Below are 19,644 nucleotides of genomic sequence, written 5' to 3'. Positions count from 1 at the left end.
AATATTTTGAATTAATGGTGTCATGCAATCATATGATTTTTAGGTTTTGCTCTGAATTAAAAGTTTTTATGTTCTTTTACCTAAATTTTTGGAATACTCAAGTTCGAGTTGTTACGGGTGCTTGCCATATTCAGATCTAGGTTCTTGTTGATCAAATTCGGGTCATGTCGTGTTATTTTGGGTTTTTTACGGGGTGAAAAAAGGATATAATGTCAGGTATTTTTGGGTCGAGTACAAGATCATTTTTGCCGCCTTTATGTATATGTGGACTATAACATGTAAACTCTATAATTTGAAATGTATCGTCTATATTTTTTAATTGTTATTCTCAATTTTTTAAAAATGTCTCATCACTCATGTAGACTATGGTGAAGCAAATGCTTGTAATAAATACTCCCTCGTTTCCCAAACAACTTCCATTTCTCTTGTTCGCGTTTGTTGATGCACATTTTGTACCATTAGTATCTTTAATTACATATTTGTGAAAAAATATTTGCTTTTTATAATATACATAGTGAAACGAATCAAACAATACCCCGCATAACTATTTTTTTTGTTATATATTGGAAGAAAAATTACTTGAAGATTTTCTCTACTTATGAAGTGGCAAAATTAGAAATAGAATGGAAGGAGCAATCTTTTTTAAATAGTTACATTTCCTTATTTTAATAGGAGTTCATTTTAGAAGTGAGATTTTTGAGAGCAAAGAAAAAGTGAGATTATTAATGTGTGGTTAAATATAAGGTAATCTTTCCTTTTTACTATAAGAAAACGGTAGGAATGAATGTCCTATTAGATTGAAAATTTCTCACTTCTCAGGATTTTGAGGAATATGTATAGCAGGCGCTAACTTTTCGACAATTGAACAATAATATAAGGAGGAATTAAAAAATTAAAGCAATAAAGAACACATAAGATTTAACGTGGAAACTCTTTAATAGGGAGAAAATTACAACAATGCACTAGGAGTCATGAGTATGAGATCATGATACAATGAGATTTATTTATCTCTCTAGACTATTTAACCTTTCTCTTAGGTTCTCTAGTCTCTCTATATCTAAGAATATTGATTTTTTTTATGTTTGCATACGATGAATAAACGAACCCAAAAATATTTATAATAGGGAACAAACATAATCCTAAAAGACATAGAAAAACCGAGCAAAAGAGGAGACAAAACACTCCGGAAGGCAAAACCTGCGGGTGCAAGGTGCACCTCGCGGGTGGACAACAGTTTTGTTGGTCTCCTACCACTAAAAGCTTTATTGTCAAAACATTCTTATTTTACTTAATTAGTACTCCCTCCGTCCCAAAATATAGTTCTCATTTCATTTTGCACAGTCTCCAAGACATACATTTGACCTACGATATTTTCTATTTCTTATTAGTAAAAAATATAAAAAGTTGATATTATGAACTTACACATTGAGACGAATCTAACAAGAGCCCTAATATGTATTTTTGTATACATTATTAGTAAAAATATTTTGTCAAAATTTTTAAAATTTGACTCCCAAAATAGAAACGAGAACTATATTTTAAAATCGAGATAGTATTTTTTAAGCAAGTCAAAATACTAAAAGCTACCTCAAAAACTTATATCGAACGGACACCTATACACTACTCTTGTGTCAACCTCTTTTCCCCCCTCCGAACTTCCCAAAACAGAGCATAATAAGACAGGTCCCACAACTTCTCGTTGAAATTGTGAAAAGAGAGAACGACCACTTCTGTCAGTTATTGTAAAATTAAAATCTTTTAAACGCCCACGAAAAGACGCAAAACCCGACAAAAAATCTAAAGGTTTTTGTAGTCTAGTTACATTTTTGAAAAAAATATTGCGTACGTTGGGACCGCATGCAACGCAGTGTCACTGTCTTCATCTGACATCATCAAGATCAAGGTAGGACATTGTTGCAATTTTTGATTTGATGAATCTGAGCCCTTCATTTAAGACCTCAACCATACGGCTGTTTGACAGTTTATTTATTTCTCAATTCTCAGTAAAAATTTGAAAATTGATTGGAATTTTAAAGTATATATATTGGGTGAATTACAAGTTCAGTTTATGCAAAAGTATATTTATATCCCCATGTGCTGACTCGTATGTTTTCTCTTTTGGAAGGAAGCTTTTGAACTCGTCCATTACTCCACTGTGGAAGGTGGAAATTGACTGTTTTCTTGTGATTTGAATGTGATGTAAAAAAATACACTTTTTTCAGGTGACACTTGAGTAAATTTTTTAAAATTCACGAATGTAAAGTTTCTCCATCATTTATAATTGAAATTTTAGGTGACTTTTTCTAGTGATTTTGATAAATTCCTTTTCTCATGTTAGTGATGATTTGTGACTTTGTGTAGATGAACTAGTTCGATCTTATTCCTTCAATCCTTTGCACTAATGTTTGTTGAATTGAATTAAAATATTGAGAAAACTAATTGAACAAAATTGGTGAGTTGGAAGAAAAAAAAATCCAACAATTAAAACGAATTTATCAGACAACCACGACGTGAGAAGATCACTGTCGTAAAGTTGAATTTACCCCGTAACAATACACAGACTCATAGCAATCAACCTCCAAAAAAAGTTTCCGCGTTTTCGGTGTTGATAGCACTAGTAGAAAAACTTTTATCTGTCACTTAGTAATAGATTCAGTTTTTGTAAAACCGCATCCGAAAATGAACATAAAAAATGGGATGGAAAGCTAAGAGGACAATCTGATGCGTTCCTTTTGTGGACCCGCATTAGATTTTAGAAACGGTTGTGGTTCTTTTGTGACTGCATCAGATTTCAGTCCATGAAACAAAAAAGATTGTGCGGCCCAACGTAATGATGTAGCCTATGAAAAAAGAAAAGAATGTAGGACCTAACATCCGGTCCTCCTTATTTCTAACCCTCCTCATTTCTCTCATACCTAATCCTTTTTCTCATTTTTCTCTCTCTTCTCTAATCTAAATCTCATATAAACCTAACTCATCAGTCCGACACCCTCCTCTCTCCTTCCTCCTCCCTCCTCCAATACAATTTTGCGCCACTCCATACTATCAATCCCACCTTGAGTTTGTTTATGCCCAATTTCGATTCTTTTCTAACCCTCCATTGCAATTTACAACTCTATATCTCTTTCAAGTTTCGGTTCACCTATTCCACGTTTTCATTCACATAGTGGACGAATTATCGCGCGCAATTCCAGATTTTCTGCATCAAATTTCATTCTACGAATTTGTGAAGCGGATAAGAGGAGTGAGAGAAAACGCTTGCGAGAAAATTTAACCTATTTCGACGAGACGTGAAACATGGATGTTTCGAAATTTTGAAGGTTTTTTTAGCTATTTAAGCTAATCTAAGCTTTAAGATTTCTAAATATGTATTTTACACTTATTTTAGCTAGAATTCGGAATTTATTAGCAATTTTTGGGGTTAGTGATGATAATTTTGTATTAGTATGATTGTCTGAATTGTGAAGAATTTTGTGAAATTAGAATTATTTGTTTTGGTTGGGTTTTAAGATTGCTTAATGGGCATGTGGAATTTGATATCTTTAGGATAATCACATTTCATCGTAATTCATGTGGTTGGATTTAGGTGTTTATTGTTGTTGATTTTAAAGGAAGCTTCATCTGAGTTAATTTAGGAGATTTTAGTTGATAGAGAAAAATGAAAAGGCCACGTTACGCTTAGCTCAGACTCCCTAGCTGAGGTCTAGGTGTCAACATCGCGGAATACAGTTTCAGTAAGGTTGATGCAACCCTAGTCTAGTGTGAGGGTAGGTTGCTGGAGAGTTTGTTGAAGATGAGCTGCAATCAAGGTGACGTCTGTTGCAGTTATGGGTGGAGGGTCAGCTGCTTATATCTGACTCGATGCTACGGGATGACCGACTTCAAGATGCCGATGGTTCCCCATTGGGCTAGAATCATCATCATTGGGATATAGGGATAGCATCGTAGGTGCATGATGGGATGCTTGAGCTCTCCCGGAACAGTTGGCTTGGGAGTGTGTTTTCTTGGTTGGGGCCGTTGCTGAGTGCCAATTAGGTGATTCTTACTGAGTGGTGGCAAAGCAAACTTTTGTAACTTCCCCACAAACGGCACCAAACTGTTAATGTCCTGAAATTAAGAGATTGTAATAGGTTAAGAGACTTGATGTGGGCCCCAAGAAGGTACGCCTGAGCTCTGTTACTCGTACGTCGAAACCCTATAAAACAAGGTTAGCCTACCCCGGGGGTGATCCCGGGATCACCCCTCCGACGCTCAAGTGTATAAATGATTGAGGTAGAAAGAGAAAGTGATCATTGTAGAGAGAGATGCCCTGGATTTTGTAGCTCAGAATTGCTTACCTTCTGATTGCTGAGACAACTGCTATTTATAAAGGATGAGACCTCCAATAAATGGGGGTAATTTAGTCAACTCCAGCTAGTGGAGGATTATGTTCTCTAGAGGTAGGGGTATTTTAGTAATTTTGTCGTATATGGGCCGATCCATGAAATGAGCCTAAACAACTGATTTTGGAAGTTTCCTTTTGTTGGATGGCGTGTATAGCTGGCGAATGAAAGCGTCAATTTTTTTTATTTGTGAATGGATATTTACTGATCTAGTTGTATCACAAAACTAGATTAGTTCACTCACCTAATCGATCCGATTTATGTACAATCGGATCAGTTAAGTGTCAACTAATCCGATTTTGTGCCGGATCAGTTGCTTGCTTTTAGTTGCCGCGAACCCTGTGGATCCAGTCCAAAAATGGATTTGTAAGCCTGTTTTTTACCTGATCCAATGGGCTTTTTTTCACTAGTGTAATGTCAACGTCTTTTGCCATTAACCTCATTTACTAACCGTTTTCCCCACGTTTTCAAACATGATCTGATCACGTTTGGTTTTTGATTTTCTATAAGTACTAGTGTTCTGGTATTTGTTGATCGCACATAAACACATCTTCCTCTTCTCATCCAATTTCTTCTATTTTGGGCAATATTCTTAAGTGTTCTCAAGCTACTTTTCTAGTCGACACCGGAAAGGTAGAAACCGTGTATCACTTTAGGTTGATTGCTGTTAGTTTATGTGTTGTAGTGGGACAAATTCAACTTTAGAGCAGTGTTTAACTCACTCCATGATTGTCAGATAAGTTAATTTAATTAGTTATCAGGTTTTGTCCCTACATTCTAAATTTGATTTTTTTTTTGTATCTGTTTTCCGGAGCTATGGCTGGTGATATTCCTAACAATAACGTGCCTATTTTGGACGTCCTTCCTATTATTAATCTTTTTGTCCATGATATGTCTAAGTTAGAACCTTTTGATAGGACAAATTATAAGATGTGGTATGATAAGACTGGATTTTTCTTGGGCCAAATTTGGGTTGCCTTATTGTTTGTTTGTTGATGTTGCTCATGAGAATTTGATTAGGGGTTTTGTGAAAGACAATAAGACTTGTCATGGGATGTTATTGGATTATATGACTTATGCCTTTTATATGATTTATAGTAAGTCAGAAAATGCTAAGGATATTTGGGATGCTTTGATTGCTAAGTATGGTATTGATGATTTTGGGACTAAGAAATATGCATGTAGTCATTGGTTGAAGTTTTCTATTTATGATGATTTGTCTATTTTTATTCAAGTTCGTGAGTATGAGACTTTATGTGATGATATTGTGGCTAAGGGTATGGACATTCCTGAAATTTTCCAAGCTAACTGTTTACTTGAAAAATTACCTCTTTTCTGGAAAAATTTTGTTCATTACTTGAAACACAAACAAAAAAAAAAAATTGCCCTTCAAGAATTAGTTTCCCATAAGAAGATTGAGTAGCAAAACCGTATCCAAATAAAAGGGAAATCAGTTGATCACTCTTGCTCTAATGCTAATCTGGTAGAAAATAAAGATGCAGGTAAAAGACCAAGAGGTAAGGGTCCAAATCATTTTTATGGTACAACCAAAACAACTTCAAGGGGAAACATCAGTTTAAGGGAAGTTGCTTCGTCTATGGTAAGTGAGGGAGGGCAGTCAAGGATTGCCATTAAAGAAAGGAATATCCAAGCAAAGCAAAAGACAACAATGCCGAAGCCAACCTTGCTGAACATGACATCATTGTTGATGTGGTGTCCGAGGTCAACTTGGTAAGCAATGTTTATGAATGGGTTGTGGACACTAGTTAAACCCCCCACATCTGCGCCAACAAGGAGATGTTGCAGGACTGTAACAAAGTTTTAGAGTAAGGATGTGTCTTCATGGGTAACTCAAGCACTGTGAGTGTTTTAGGCAAATGGAAGGTTTTCCTGAAATTAATTTCTGGGAAAACCACTGCTTTGCAAAAATGTTTTGCATGTCCCCGACATCCGCATAAATCTCCTTTCTGGTTCTCTTTTAAACAAAACTCGGATAAAGTTAGCTTTTGAATCTGATAAACTTGTATTAACCATAAATGGCGTTTTTGTGGGTAAAGGCTTTTGTAATGACAGACTTTTTTTTTGTTTTGGATGTTGTTATTGATAATAAAAAGTCTACTGCTTCCGTTTATATTTCTGAGTCTCTTTATTTATGGCATTCTAGACTAGGTCATGTGAATGTTACATCTATTAAAAAGCTAACAATCTAGTCTTATTATTGACTATAACAATACATCTTTTGATAAATTTGAATGAGTAGACGCTAAGCACTCTAATAAAGCATTCAACAAAAAAAACGTGTCTCGTTCCTCTACCTTATTAGAGTTAAATCGTATGAGACTTAAAGTCACTTAAGTCTCACACTCATGAGACTTAAGTGACTTTAAGAATAAGACTCAATATTTTTATTCAAGTATGAGACTTAAGTGACTTTAAGAATCCGATGAGTAGGGGAGGCAACTTTAAGAATCCGATGAGTAGGGGAGGAAAGAAATATTATATTACATTTGTTGATGCCTTCTCACGCTATACTAAGGTTTATTTATTGAGTTCTAAGAATGAGGCTGAAGAAAAAATTGTAATCTATAAAACCGAAGTTGAAAACCAATTCAACCTTAAGATAAAGAGAGTGAGATCACATAAGGGTGTAAAAATGATGGAGTTTCTCTTAAAGAAATTTGTGAGCCTAATGGAATTATTCATAAGGTTATAGCTGCCTATATATCCAAACAAAATGGAATAGATGAACGAAAGAAAAAGACTTTTAAGGATATGATTAATGCGATGCTTATTACTTCAGGTATGCCTACTAACATGTGGGGTGAGGCTATTCTTTATGCTTGCTATGTTCTTAGTCGAGTTCCTCATAAAACGTTAGATGAAACTCCCTATGAACTGTGGAAAGGCAATAAGCCTAATTTGGGTTATCTCAAAGTATGAGGGGGTTATTGGTAAAGTAGAACTTCCTGACTTTCAAATGAGTAAGATTGGACCTAAGATTATAGATGGAATCTTTATTGGTTATGCTTCTAACAGTGTTGCATATAGACTCGTTCTTAAGAATGCATCTGATTTTGGTCCTATTAGAGAGTCAAGGGATGTTGAATTCTTTGAGCATGTTTTTCCTATAAAAGTTAGTGTACAACCATCTTTGCCTGCTGCATCTTCTTCTACTTTGCATCATGATATTGCATCATCTAGTGAGACCTTAGAACCTAGAAGGAGTAAGAGACCTAGAATTGAGTCTAGTTTCGGACCTTTATTACTACCTTCCTAACCGAGAAAAAGTGTTTAGATGAGCCGGTTGTCAATGTGTTTGTATTAAAAGAGAACCCTATAACCTATGCAAAGGCCATGAGATTTGTAGACTCAAGTTTTTGGCCGGCTAGAGGCTATTAACAGTGAAATAGAGTCTATTATGAGTAATACTACTTGGATTTTGTCATACCTTCCTAGAGGTTGTAAGGCCCAAAGTAGTAGGTGGATCTTTACAAAGAAATGCAAGCCTGATGGGTCCTTAGACAAGTATAAGACTAGACTTGTAGTTGGAGGGCATTGTCAAAAAAAAAGTTTATACTTCTTTGATACCTATTCTCCAGTGATCAAGGTAGCCAATATTAGAGCATTAATTGCACTTCCATCTATTCATGATTTGATTGTGTATCAAATGGGTGAGGCTATTCTTTATGCTAGTAGATTTATAAGACGAGGTATGCTAGCTTATTAGATATTTGTATGGTTTAAAATAAGCATCAAAACAATGGTATGATCAATTTCATCAAACTATTATTTCAAATGATTTTTTGGTAAATGATTCTGACGTTTGTGTTTATTCCAAAATTGATGAGCTTGGTTGTGTTTTCATATGTCTATATGTGGATGATATGTTAATTTTTGGTACCAATATAGACTTAGTAAAGGTAACTAATAGTTTCTAAAATCATGTTTTGAGATGAAGGATTTGGGAGATACTGATGTTATTCTTGGAATAAAGATTCCTAGAAAGTCATATGCGATGTCTTTAAATCCATTTCATTATATTGAGAGAATATTAAGGAAGTTTGATCAGTTTGATTGCATTCCTGTGAAAACCCCATATGATTCTAGCATTTATTTGAAAAAGAATAAGGGTGATAGTATATCACAAGAACAATATGCAAAGATGATTCATAGTGTAATCAATGTTATCAGTATCGGGATCCTACCGTGGATCGTAGAGGTTGGTAGGATCGAATCAGTGGGATCGGATCGTAGGATCGTAAGATCCTACAATTTTGTAAAATATAGATAATTATGCTAGAATATGGTCAAAACTCTTGTTAAAAATTTACACAAATTAATAACGACCTATATATTTCATTAACAAATGGTGATAGTTTTTCAATACTATAAGATTGAAGTAACATACAACCAAAATCTAGTAGGAGAAATATAATATGTGAAGTTACTTTATGATTTTTTTACGATAGAATCAGATCGTAGAAACATATTAAGATCCTACCATTTGATTTTTTGAGGTTGGATAGGATCAAAAGATCCTACAAGATTAGGATCCTACACATAGGATCGGGATCGGTGAGGTCCTTTCAGATCGTAGAATCATAGGATGGTAAGATCTGACTCGGGATTTTAACAACAATGAGTGTAGTATTCTTGATGAATTATACTAGACCTGATATAGCTTATGTTGTTAGTAGATTGAGCAGGTATACTCAAAATCCTAATCGGGAGCATTGGGTTGCCTTGATTAGATTGTTGAAGCATCTAAAAGGCAGTATCAATTGGGGTCTGCATTATCAAAGGACACCTTGTGTCATTGAAGGATTTTGTGATGATAATTGGGTGTCCGATAATGATGAGATTCAATCTACTAGCGATTATGTTTTAACTCTTGCTAGAGGAGCTATATCATGGAAATCATCAAAGCAAAGTATTGCCAAATCTACAATGGAAACTGAGTTTATTGCTTTGGAATTAGCAGATTAAGAAGCTGAATGGATAAGGAGTATGCTTGTTGATATTCCATTGTGGGAGAAGCTAGCTCCATCAGTTTCTATGCTGTGTGACTCGCAAGCAGCAATTGAGGTAGCGAATAATCAGGCCTATAATGAAAAAAGAAGGCATATTTGCTTAAGCCATGTCGTAGTTACAAAAATTTAATTAAAAGTAATGTGTTATCACTCGAGTATGTAAAGTTAGAGAGGAATATTGCTGATCCTCTCACCAAAGGCCTTTGTAGAAAAATGGTGCTAGAGTCAGCACAAGGAATGGGTTCAAAGCCTATTGTGGAGTAAATTGTGATGGATAGCCTTCATACGAATTCCTAATTTCAAAGGGTCAAATGAAATCACAAGAACTCAAGTTATTGTATACTAATACCATTCTCATTAATAAAAGTGATATTGTATTTTGTTTTATTATATTGTTACATGTATAAGATTGAGCTCATAGCTCTTAATAAGTTCATAACCTTACTTAAGGTAGTTTGTGACAGTACAAACTTGATGAACTTACCTATGTGAATGTTTGGGTAACGCCCAATTCCCTATGAGAGTCATAAGGCTTAGGCTCTATAGAGCATTCATGAGGATCCAGACTAATTGTGGGGCATTGATATTACAATTGTGAGAACGTTTTTTGATTTTAAAAAGGTTGAGTGCGCAATTATGCTTTGCTAACTTCGTGAAAGGTTCAAACAAAAATCTACCTATTACGACAGTAAAACATATTTGTATGCGCTAAGTGTCAATTCAAGTCCATAAAACATTAATACTTCACAACCTAGTATCTATTGTCCAGATCATCTTTTTTCAACCGTGTTTCTTTCTTTTTTCTTCTTTTAAATCATATGGGGGATTGTTGGAGTTCATAAGTAGAAACTCTAAGTTTGCTTCAAAAGAATATGGATAGTCTTTTTGATCTTTTGTCCCACATTAAAAGAATAGAAGGGAATAATAAGGTTTATAACTATTACTCTTCTCCAAGCTTTGAGTTGAGTAGCAATGAGGTTTTTAGTGGGTATGTGGTGATGTATGGTTACCATACACGCACCGCGCCTCCCACTCGGTACGGGGGCATGGGCCTTGGTAACTGAACTATCTTTTTAGGCCAATTTTTTATCAGCATTTGATAACCATTTATTGTAACTAATTAAGTTACCGTTTTCCCTAAGTGATCGTTTTCCTAATTACTCTCCACGTCTTTTGCCACTAACACTTTATCTCCACTTTATCAACCATAATCTTATTACGTTTGGTTTTTGATTTCCTATAAATGCCAGTGTTCTAGTATTTGTTGACCACACAAAAACACATAAACACATCTTACTCTTCTCTTACAATTTCTTCTATTATAGGCAATATTATTAAGCGTTCTCAATCTTCTTTTTTTGTCAATACTGGAAAGGTAGAAATTGTGTATTCCTGAAAATTGATTGTTGTGAGTCTGTTTATTATAGCAGGGCAATTTCAACTTTAGAGCAGTGTTTAATTCACACCACGATTGTCAGATAAGTTAATTTAATTGGTTACCAGTTTCCATTCCTACAGAATACTCATAAAAGTTAAGGGGTCCAGAATGTTTTGACGGGTAGCACTCTCCTTTGGTCACATCATACACAAATTGGTATGGAGGTAGTCCAAGTTGTCCCGCAAAAGGATCAGCAACTAAAATTTTACCTTGAGACTCGCCCAAAGAAGCAGCAAATGACCAAACTGAAGTGGGTTTGATGTTCTTGCTAAAACAATTACAAGTATCCTTTAAGATCTTGGACCTATCATTGTTTTTGGCGTCGCAAATAACTCCTAATATATTAGCTTCGTCTTGCAAAAGCATAAGCCCAAAGATGTATAGAAGTCCACCAAAACCCACCGCGTAGGGAGGTGCCTGACGAAGAGATGAGAAGGGCATGATGGAACCGGTTTCTGCTGTAATCTATCTCAGTGATCATCAGCATTTAAATAGAGAAGCTAATTCAGTAATGGTATACAGACTTACAGAGTATCATTCGTAACAGCACAGCGACCAGACGGATAATTTGCACGTCCTAGATAACAGAAGGAAGGGGACATTGGAGCTGAACCTTGTGTGATCACTGATCCTTGGGAAAATTTACAAGATGACCGTCGAATCAGCAAGCTAGTCAATCCTTTTTACATTGCTGATAACCTAATCATCACAGCTGTAATAATACCAATTTGCCCATCTCACCACTCTCTCCAACATCAGGATACTGAGGTGTAATGCATAGAGGATTGAAGTAGCAACTATCAATTCCATGCATCCTCTCACCCAAGCTATTTCTATATCCTATACCTTCTAGCAAAGTGACACTATATAGCACAGAGGGAGTTTCTTCATAATTTTCTATCTTTAAGGGAAGGGATTGGGACAAAAGATTGTAATAAAAAACATAGAAGACAATCATGAATGCTGATCACAATACCTCCTTAATGATTAAACCTCTCTAACACGATTATTGAGAAACATGATATGGTTTTATCAATTTATCCGAGTCCACGCAGAACATGTATGTAGGGACTAAGAAATATTAGCATAAGGTCCCAGAGGTATACATATGTAAGTTCACTCGAAGTTGTAATGCTTATCAACAGCTTCTGAGACATCCCAAGTGCACTTCATACCTTTTGGGAATACCACTAAATCACCAGCACCAAACTCAACAGCTTCGTCGGAACCATCAGGATAAACCTTCACCTTTCCTTTCAGCAAATAGCAAGTCTCCTTTGCATCATATGTCCAAGGAAATTTGCTAGGAGCACAACCCCACCTATATGATACAAAACAATACGTATTACATATGTGTCCAGAAAACATCAAGCACAGAAATCCATAGACGAAGAGGTTCCAGACATTCATATGTTCATTTATTTTGCTGGAAAGGCTGTATTGCATGTTGAATTCAACATGAAAATACACACATGATAATTAACTATGAAATTAGAAAACATTATTGCCAAAGAGTCTATCAGCTATCTACTACACTAAATCCCCATACCTTACAAGTCTTACTCCATAAACTTATAATTATTCCACTTCATATACCATCAAAGATATAAACTGACTACATAATTGAGTAAGTTACAAAGAGAAAGAAATATGCTTTCATGACAATGATGTCCAATGAGGAAAATACTTACAAGTTGTTTTGTAAACTTTCATAAATGGTGGTAATAGTAATGCATCTTAGAGCAAAATTGCAAGGAAAGTCTTGTGTCAATATCCACGGTGATGTCATCCAGTACAAGATGAACCCATGGATCGGGATGAAGTTTCATTATCATGAAAATTATCTTGTGAATATAAGCTGCAATTCATTACCATTACTATCATTTATTACTCCAACCATGCAAATCAAGTTGTTTAAATAGGAGTAAGTTCCAGAAGGAGATCTTAATGAACCCAAAATTTTAAATTTTGTAAAGGAAAAAGCACGTGAAGAAGAGACATCCTTTCATTGAGAAGCTGAAAATAAAGACGAGCACTAGATTAGGAAAATTCAACATGTAATGAACTCATTTTTTAGCAATATGACTCAAATGAAAAGAGCCTTCAGTGTCAGTTTACTGTGTTCAACCAGACCTCCTTTTTTGTTCCTAAGCCTCAGTAAATCCAATGTCCAATTGGCAATGTAAAGTCACAAAAGCTTAACATGAGAGTATCAATCTTGAGAAGTCATAAGCATATAACAACACGAAAGAATGCAGTCGAGTGATGTTGAGTTCATAATGTTCACACAGAATCCAAGCCTCCATAGAAGATATTATTTCCGGAACACACACGTTTTGTGAATATTCGTGATGGAGAACCACAAAAATGAATCTTCTTCAGGGATCAGGTTCCTTTCCCAAGAAAACTTTTAGTACTACTTCATTAAGGCTCCGTTTGGTACGGTCTGATTTTACACTGTTTGGTTTGCAAAGGAGTGTAAAACCATTTTTCCTAGAAGTAAAATTGCTCTCGCAATGATGGAAAACCATTTTCCCTTCAAAATGAAGGGAAAGTGGACAAGCGGTGTTCCTTCCTTTTCCTTATCTCTCTTGTACACTAATTTTCGCATTATGTTTTCCATTGTAAACTAATTTTGGCATTATGTTTTCCATTGTAAATTATTTTCCATAAAATTCATTTTCAGGTTAAAATTTTTTAAACCCAACCAAACGGAGCCTAAGTTATACTAAACTTACCTTGATTTGCTAATTCCTTAATAAGTAATGCAACCACAATGCCAAGAACTACTTATGTACTAGTATAATTTGTCTTAAGTGACTATCACCAACAGCAGCAATACATCTTTTAATTTCAGCTGCTAAAATCACTAAAAGCACAAATTTATGAATTTAAATGTTCAATTCCCTTCTCTATAATGAATCACTGGTAATTACAGAAGCACATGGAACTAACTCATCCTAAACCAAAAGTTGAGTTAGCAAGTAATGTACAATATAAGTGCAGGGTTCCCGAACTATGCCGATTACATCAATAACTTCATGATTACCTAATCCTTCCACAAATATAATGCTCAAACATAGTAGAAATACAAAGAAAAATTAGGACACTGGTACAGGTACTGGCTTGAATTAGGGTACGAGGATGGAAAACGGCAAGATTTCGAAATTTTAGGAATAGGTACGCATAGCCGTACTTACGGGTATGGGAGAAATACCCTTGCAGCCGTGCTACATAGCTCATTTATATAAGGTAAAGAGAAAAAAAAAACAACTTTATCCTATTATTTTTTATTCAGTAATTTACTGGCCCAAGCAGGGTTGAATGCTCCAAATATGAGGTTGATGAGACTCGAACTCCCGACCATGAGGTTGAAAGGTGGGAGTAGCTCCAATCATGGGAGTTTGTGATGCTCTTTCTAATGCTGCTAGTCAACAATGGGATGCTTATTTGGCACTAGGGATGGACATGGGTCCAGGACCCTACCCAGACCCTGTTAGACCCGACCCTAATTTAAGGGTCTGGGTCCAACTTTTTCAGACCCTAAGGGTCCGGGTCTGGGTCCAAGTAAATTTTTTAGGGTCCGGGTCTTAAAATTTTGGACCCAGACCCGACCCTTAGACCCTAAACTTATTTAATATATACATTTTAACTTTTTTTAAAAAAAACAAACTGATTTTCTAAAAGACTAAAACCTAAACTAAAACACCAAAACACCCATTTTGAACTCTTATGTAAGTTGTGTTTGTTTCATTTTTTCAGTTTGTATGTTTGTGTTTTTGTTTCGTTTTTTTTTTCAGTTTATATGTTTGTGAATTGTGTTTGTTTCGGTTTTTTTCCAGTTCATAAGTTTATGTTTGTGTTTGTTTCGTTTTTTTTCAATTTATATGTTTGTGTTTGTTTCATGCGGATTTCAGATGATTATTGATATTAATAATGCTGATGAAAATTTGGCAAAATAAAAAATTTAGGCATGGACCCTCCAGACCCTCTAGACCCTCCAGACCCTAAGAGTCCGGGTCAGGGTCCAATTTTTTCAGACCCTTAGGGTCCGGGTCCGGATCTGGGTCTGCAAAAATATTTAGGGTCCGGGTCTAGGGTCCAGCTGGACCCGACCCAGACCCTACCCTTGCCCATCCCTACATGGGACTCCCACATGATTCTCAAAACCTTTATCCTAATGAACATCAATGTCTTGGCCGTGCTTGCAAATTGCAATAGTTTGACTAAATAGAAAACAAAACATATATATTCTTTCACAGATAAAATTTCAACCCCATTTACCAAATTATCACAAACTCACCATAAAATCCTCCAAATTTTGTTTCACCATTGATCAAATAAAACTTCAACAGCAACTAACTAATAATGGGTTACCATAACAATAGAACACATGAAAAAAATAACTAATAATAGATGAAAACACAAGAGAAAATTTCTCATACTTGGGCCATTGGCGAACACCAAGCTCAGAGAGCCTAGATTCAGGAGGGTTTTTTTCAATTTTGACACCCAATTTCTCAATAGTGGATGACATGCTGGTGCCTTCTGTTGATGCCCTAACTATGCAAAAACTTCGATTTTTCTGGTTTTTAACTCGAAATGAATTCGACCCACTTGTTGATTTTAATTGCGGAAGTTGGAGATGAAGATGGCAATGATTTGGGTAGTGGCAAATTTTGTTGGTGGATGTTGGTAGCCCTATAATTGACTGCCCTACGACTGTAAGACCCAAGATTCCCATTTTTTAAAGAACTTTTTTCTTTTTCACGTTTTATTTCCCACCAAATTCATATTTTTATTTATTGGTATATGATAATTTTCAGTAGAGTTTGTCAATCAGAGATGAATAAATTGTGTCCTCTCATCTCTTATCTTGTTCTAAATCTTGATGTTTGGAGTGCACCATTAAGATCATAACATAAAATTTTTTTGACAAGAAAATAACGAATTTATTCGTAAGGGATAGCCAAACGACACTTATAATAAATTTCTGAAAAAAAATAAAATTCCAATGAAAATATATAACATATTAGAACTAAATACATCGCAGATTTGATTAAATATAGCCGTAATAAAAAATTTCCTCCGAAACAATACAATATGTGAATTTGCTCTGATTCGGCTTAACTTCTGCTGATACATAGTTGTTTGGGTGAAAATACTTTCGTGATCTTCTAAAGCTAAATGGATAGTATTGAGTTTTGAACATGAAATTATGATACAAGATCAGTAAATGATCGGAATTTTTTAAAAAATATGAAAGTCAAACTCGACTTTACCCGAATTAGAACTTAATTTGAAAAAAAAGAAAATTAGAAATGCCTCCAAACAAAACTTATCAACAAAATCTTGAATGCATCAATGTTCCTCCGTATTGCCTTCACCTTTCTGCTATTTATGCTCCATCACTACTTAAACTCACATTAGGTCACATATAATCATTCATCACTCTCAAATTTCCTGAGATATACGTCTTAAAATGTCGGGAATATATTTCAAACGTGAGTTACATATAACTTCTGGCCAAAAATATAAAAAGTGAAAGCGTCCTTAAACAATTGGTCGGATTAATATGGAACATCATGGATCATGCTGAAGGGTGGTGAACTCGATACCAAAGTGCAATCATGTACGCAACTGAGGCATTCTAATAGACTAGTAGACTTGAACCTTGTTCCTACATGGCACAATCAATATGACCTAAACGGTTACCCGACACAAGCTCGAGTAGAACCACTATATATAACGGCTAATCTACATGTGATTAACTAAATTTGAAACATGAACTTTAAATTATTTTAACTAAATAATTAATTTATTTCACCATTTATACTTCCTCCGTAACAACATAGATGTTACACTTTTAAAAATACGTTTTTCCAGGCTATTTTTTGAAGAGGGGAGAGATAGAGAGAAAGAAAAAAGGGAACCCATGTGATAGGAAAGAGATAGAGAGATTATCGCCTAGAAGAAATGTGTAACATCTATTTTGTTACGGAGGAAATATATTGCTAACTAGTTTGCTTATTAAGAAACTAAAGATATGAAAGAATTAGAATATATACATGTGGGATACATGCATTTGTTACTCATTTAATTTGATCCATTATTTTGTGTTTAAGTTCTTTATATGTACGCACAATTACTGCTACGATCACTTCCAATCTCTCAATGGGAATATCACTATATTCATCTAGTCATTTCACACGATATCCTTGCATATTCGGTTATTAAAAGATTTTTACTCTCATTTTTGTATTATAATTAGTATTTTGGCCTGAACGATGATCCGGGTCAACTACAATCATCAATATATTGTTATTCATAAATTTCATAATTGATTACATTAGCTTTTCGTAGTATTTTGTCTAGAGCGAAAGTGGAAAATTGACGTTATGACATGATAAATATTTAAAGAAAACTTCCAAGGAATTGGGAATAAAAGTAACAATTCCAATGGAATTTGGGTAAGAGAATGTTATTACTTAATATAAGGGTTAAAGATTAAAAAGCTTATCTACATGTTTTTATAATTACAATATTACATACAATCATAAGACTTTATTATGTTTTACTTTGAAGCATTATTAAGTGTTGAAATTGTATTGGGCTGGTGGTTAAACTCTCACGTTTCATTTCAAAGCTTATGTATTCGAATTATAGTAACTACACATTGTTAGTAATATTTTTGATTGAGATTATAAGCATGTGTATTAGAAGTTTGAGAAAAGTGTCATGTGACACTGTTTCTTTGGTAGGAACGCCTTTTAATATATTTGTAAAGATTTAGGGGGCGTTTGGTTCATGAAGGGGAAAGGGAAAGGGTTTAAGAAAGAGAAACAAGGAGAAAGGAAAAGAAAACCCTTTGATTAAGAATGTTGTTTGGTTGAGAACTCAACTCTCCTCTTATTATTTTCCCCTCTCTCTCAAGTCTTAAGTACCACCATTCCCACCACCCTCTCACTGCCACCCAGCAAAACCGGCCTTCACAGCGCCCTTCACCGGCTCCCCGGCCTCACTGCCGCACCTCACCGACGCCACGTCACCGGCGCCCTCACTGCCGCATCTCTCCGACGCCTCCTCTCTCCTCTCTTTTTCTTCTCCACCACCACAGAAGCTCATATTTGAGGTTTTAAATGTCAAATTCGACCATAAAAACTTCAGAAGTTTTCATGGCCGAATTTGACTATTTAAAGCCATAATCAAGGATAAGTAAAGGTAATTCCGTTGTTGTTATTGCTTTTCTTTCATTTTTGAGGTGGGGTTTTTCCGGTAGGGTGGTGTTTCGGTGGCTAAGATGGGATTTTGGTTGTTCATGTGGTTGTTTTGTCGTGGTGGTACCCAAGCCGTGGGGTTTTGTGGACTGGCCGGGGTGGTTTCGTCGTGGTGGGGTGGCAGTGGGGGATGGGGAATCGCCGGCCGGTGGTGGTGGATGAATTTTGGTGATTTTCGGTGGTGGTGTGGTGGTCCTCAGGTGGTGCTGGTAGGGTGGTCGTTGATGGTTGAGTGGTGGTGCTAGTAATTGGGTAGTTTGGTTAATTGGTGGTTGGGTGGTCAATGATGAGTCAAAGAAAGGGAATGTGAAACCTTGGGGGGTAGTGGGGAATCAAAATAGAGGGATTTGAGGTAATGGAGGGGAAAAGAGGAGAAACAAAACCCCCAATCCAAACAAGATATAAGGGAATGGAATCAACTAATTCCCTTTCCCTTTCTTGTAACCCTCTAACCAAACGCCCCCTTACTATATTATATTAAGAGAAAACGTAGGTCCTTGTGCAAAGTTATTGTTTCAAAATAGCTTACAAATTGCTCATTTTAAAAATTGTATTCTGTGTTTACATAAAGATTGAACTCAAATATTAGATTCTAAAAACAATCGATACAATATTAGGTAAGTAATTATCTATGCTTTTGATTGCTTCAAGTTGATTGTCAAACAATAAGGAACAATTAGAAAGCCATCTCTAATTGTACAATAGTCTTAACATTTTCTTTGGTCAACAATATGTCCTTTCTTAACGGTAGAATTTACCATTTATGGTATCATCCACATCTGTCAAAACAAAATGCAACTTCTTTCATCATCTTCTTTTCCTTCCTTATCTGAAGGATTCTGTTTATTGCAACCTTCAAGGAAATTAGTGAAAGGGGAAAAAAGAAAGATCCTTCAAACTTTTGTCATTTTCTCCATTAATAACGTTTATGAAATTTAAGGAGCTTTCACTTTACCATATCTTTCTTTTTCTAATCTCAAAGAGAGATAGAATACATAAAAGACAAAAATTATTCCCCTTTCACATAATTTCCTTCATTACAATTGCCCCTTTATTTTTTATAAGGGGGCAATTTTCTAGTTGCCGAAACTATTAGGAAATACTCTTAAATTTATCTTTTGCGATAACCAATACCTATTAACTTGGTTGAATCAAAATTTATACGACAAGATCTGTGATTGAATCCCGTGTACAGGTATCAGATATTTGCAGCTTTGTTTAAACAAAACCACCCTTAACTTGTTTGTTAGGGGTGAAATCTTAGGCATGGGAAGAAACATCCCTTCATACCATATAACGATATCAAAGCACCCAACATTATTATCATTAGCAATTTTTATTACTTGGATTGCAGCTGTGGTGGCCGTCATTTCAAGTTTATGTGGTATATGGTCAAAGAAATCCTCTAAATCAACTTCCAAGGAAAACAAAAAAACAGCAGAAATTCCAAGAAATATGGCAGTAGAAATTGTAGATATTCCTCCAAAACCACTACAAAGTAGTACTACAACAATTAA

At 35.3% G+C, this 19,644-nt stretch overlaps 2 protein-coding genes across 2 annotated transcripts; one reads left to right on the top strand and one right to left on the bottom strand.

Moving 5' to 3' along the window:
* Positions 1-9,020: 9,020 nt before the first annotated feature.
* On the top strand, positions 9,021-9,368 carry LOC125494875 (secreted RxLR effector protein 161-like). Its single transcript, XM_048638737.1, has one exon. It carries the CDS (start codon positions 9,021-9,023, stop codon positions 9,366-9,368), a length of 348 nt encoding a protein of 115 aa, XP_048494694.1.
* A 2,443-nt stretch (positions 9,369-11,811) lies between these two features.
* Positions 11,812-15,708, bottom strand: LOC104886611 (uncharacterized). Its single transcript, XM_010671074.4, has 2 exons — positions 15,296-15,708; positions 11,812-12,171 (listed from the first exon to the last, which is right to left on the bottom strand). Exons 1-2 carry the CDS (start codon positions 15,592-15,594, stop codon positions 11,967-11,969), a joined length of 504 nt encoding a protein of 167 aa, XP_010669376.1. The 5' UTR covers positions 15,595-15,708; the 3' UTR covers positions 11,812-11,966.
* Positions 15,709-19,644: the final 3,936 nt, after the last annotated feature.

The sequence above is a fragment of the Beta vulgaris genome, chromosome 2 (genome assembly GCF_026745355.1).
Source record: "Beta vulgaris subsp. vulgaris cultivar EL10 chromosome 2, EL10.2, whole genome shotgun sequence".
NCBI lineage: Eukaryota > Viridiplantae > Streptophyta > Magnoliopsida > Caryophyllales > Amaranthaceae > Beta > Beta vulgaris.
This window is presented reverse-complemented; position numbering and strand designations above follow the sequence as displayed.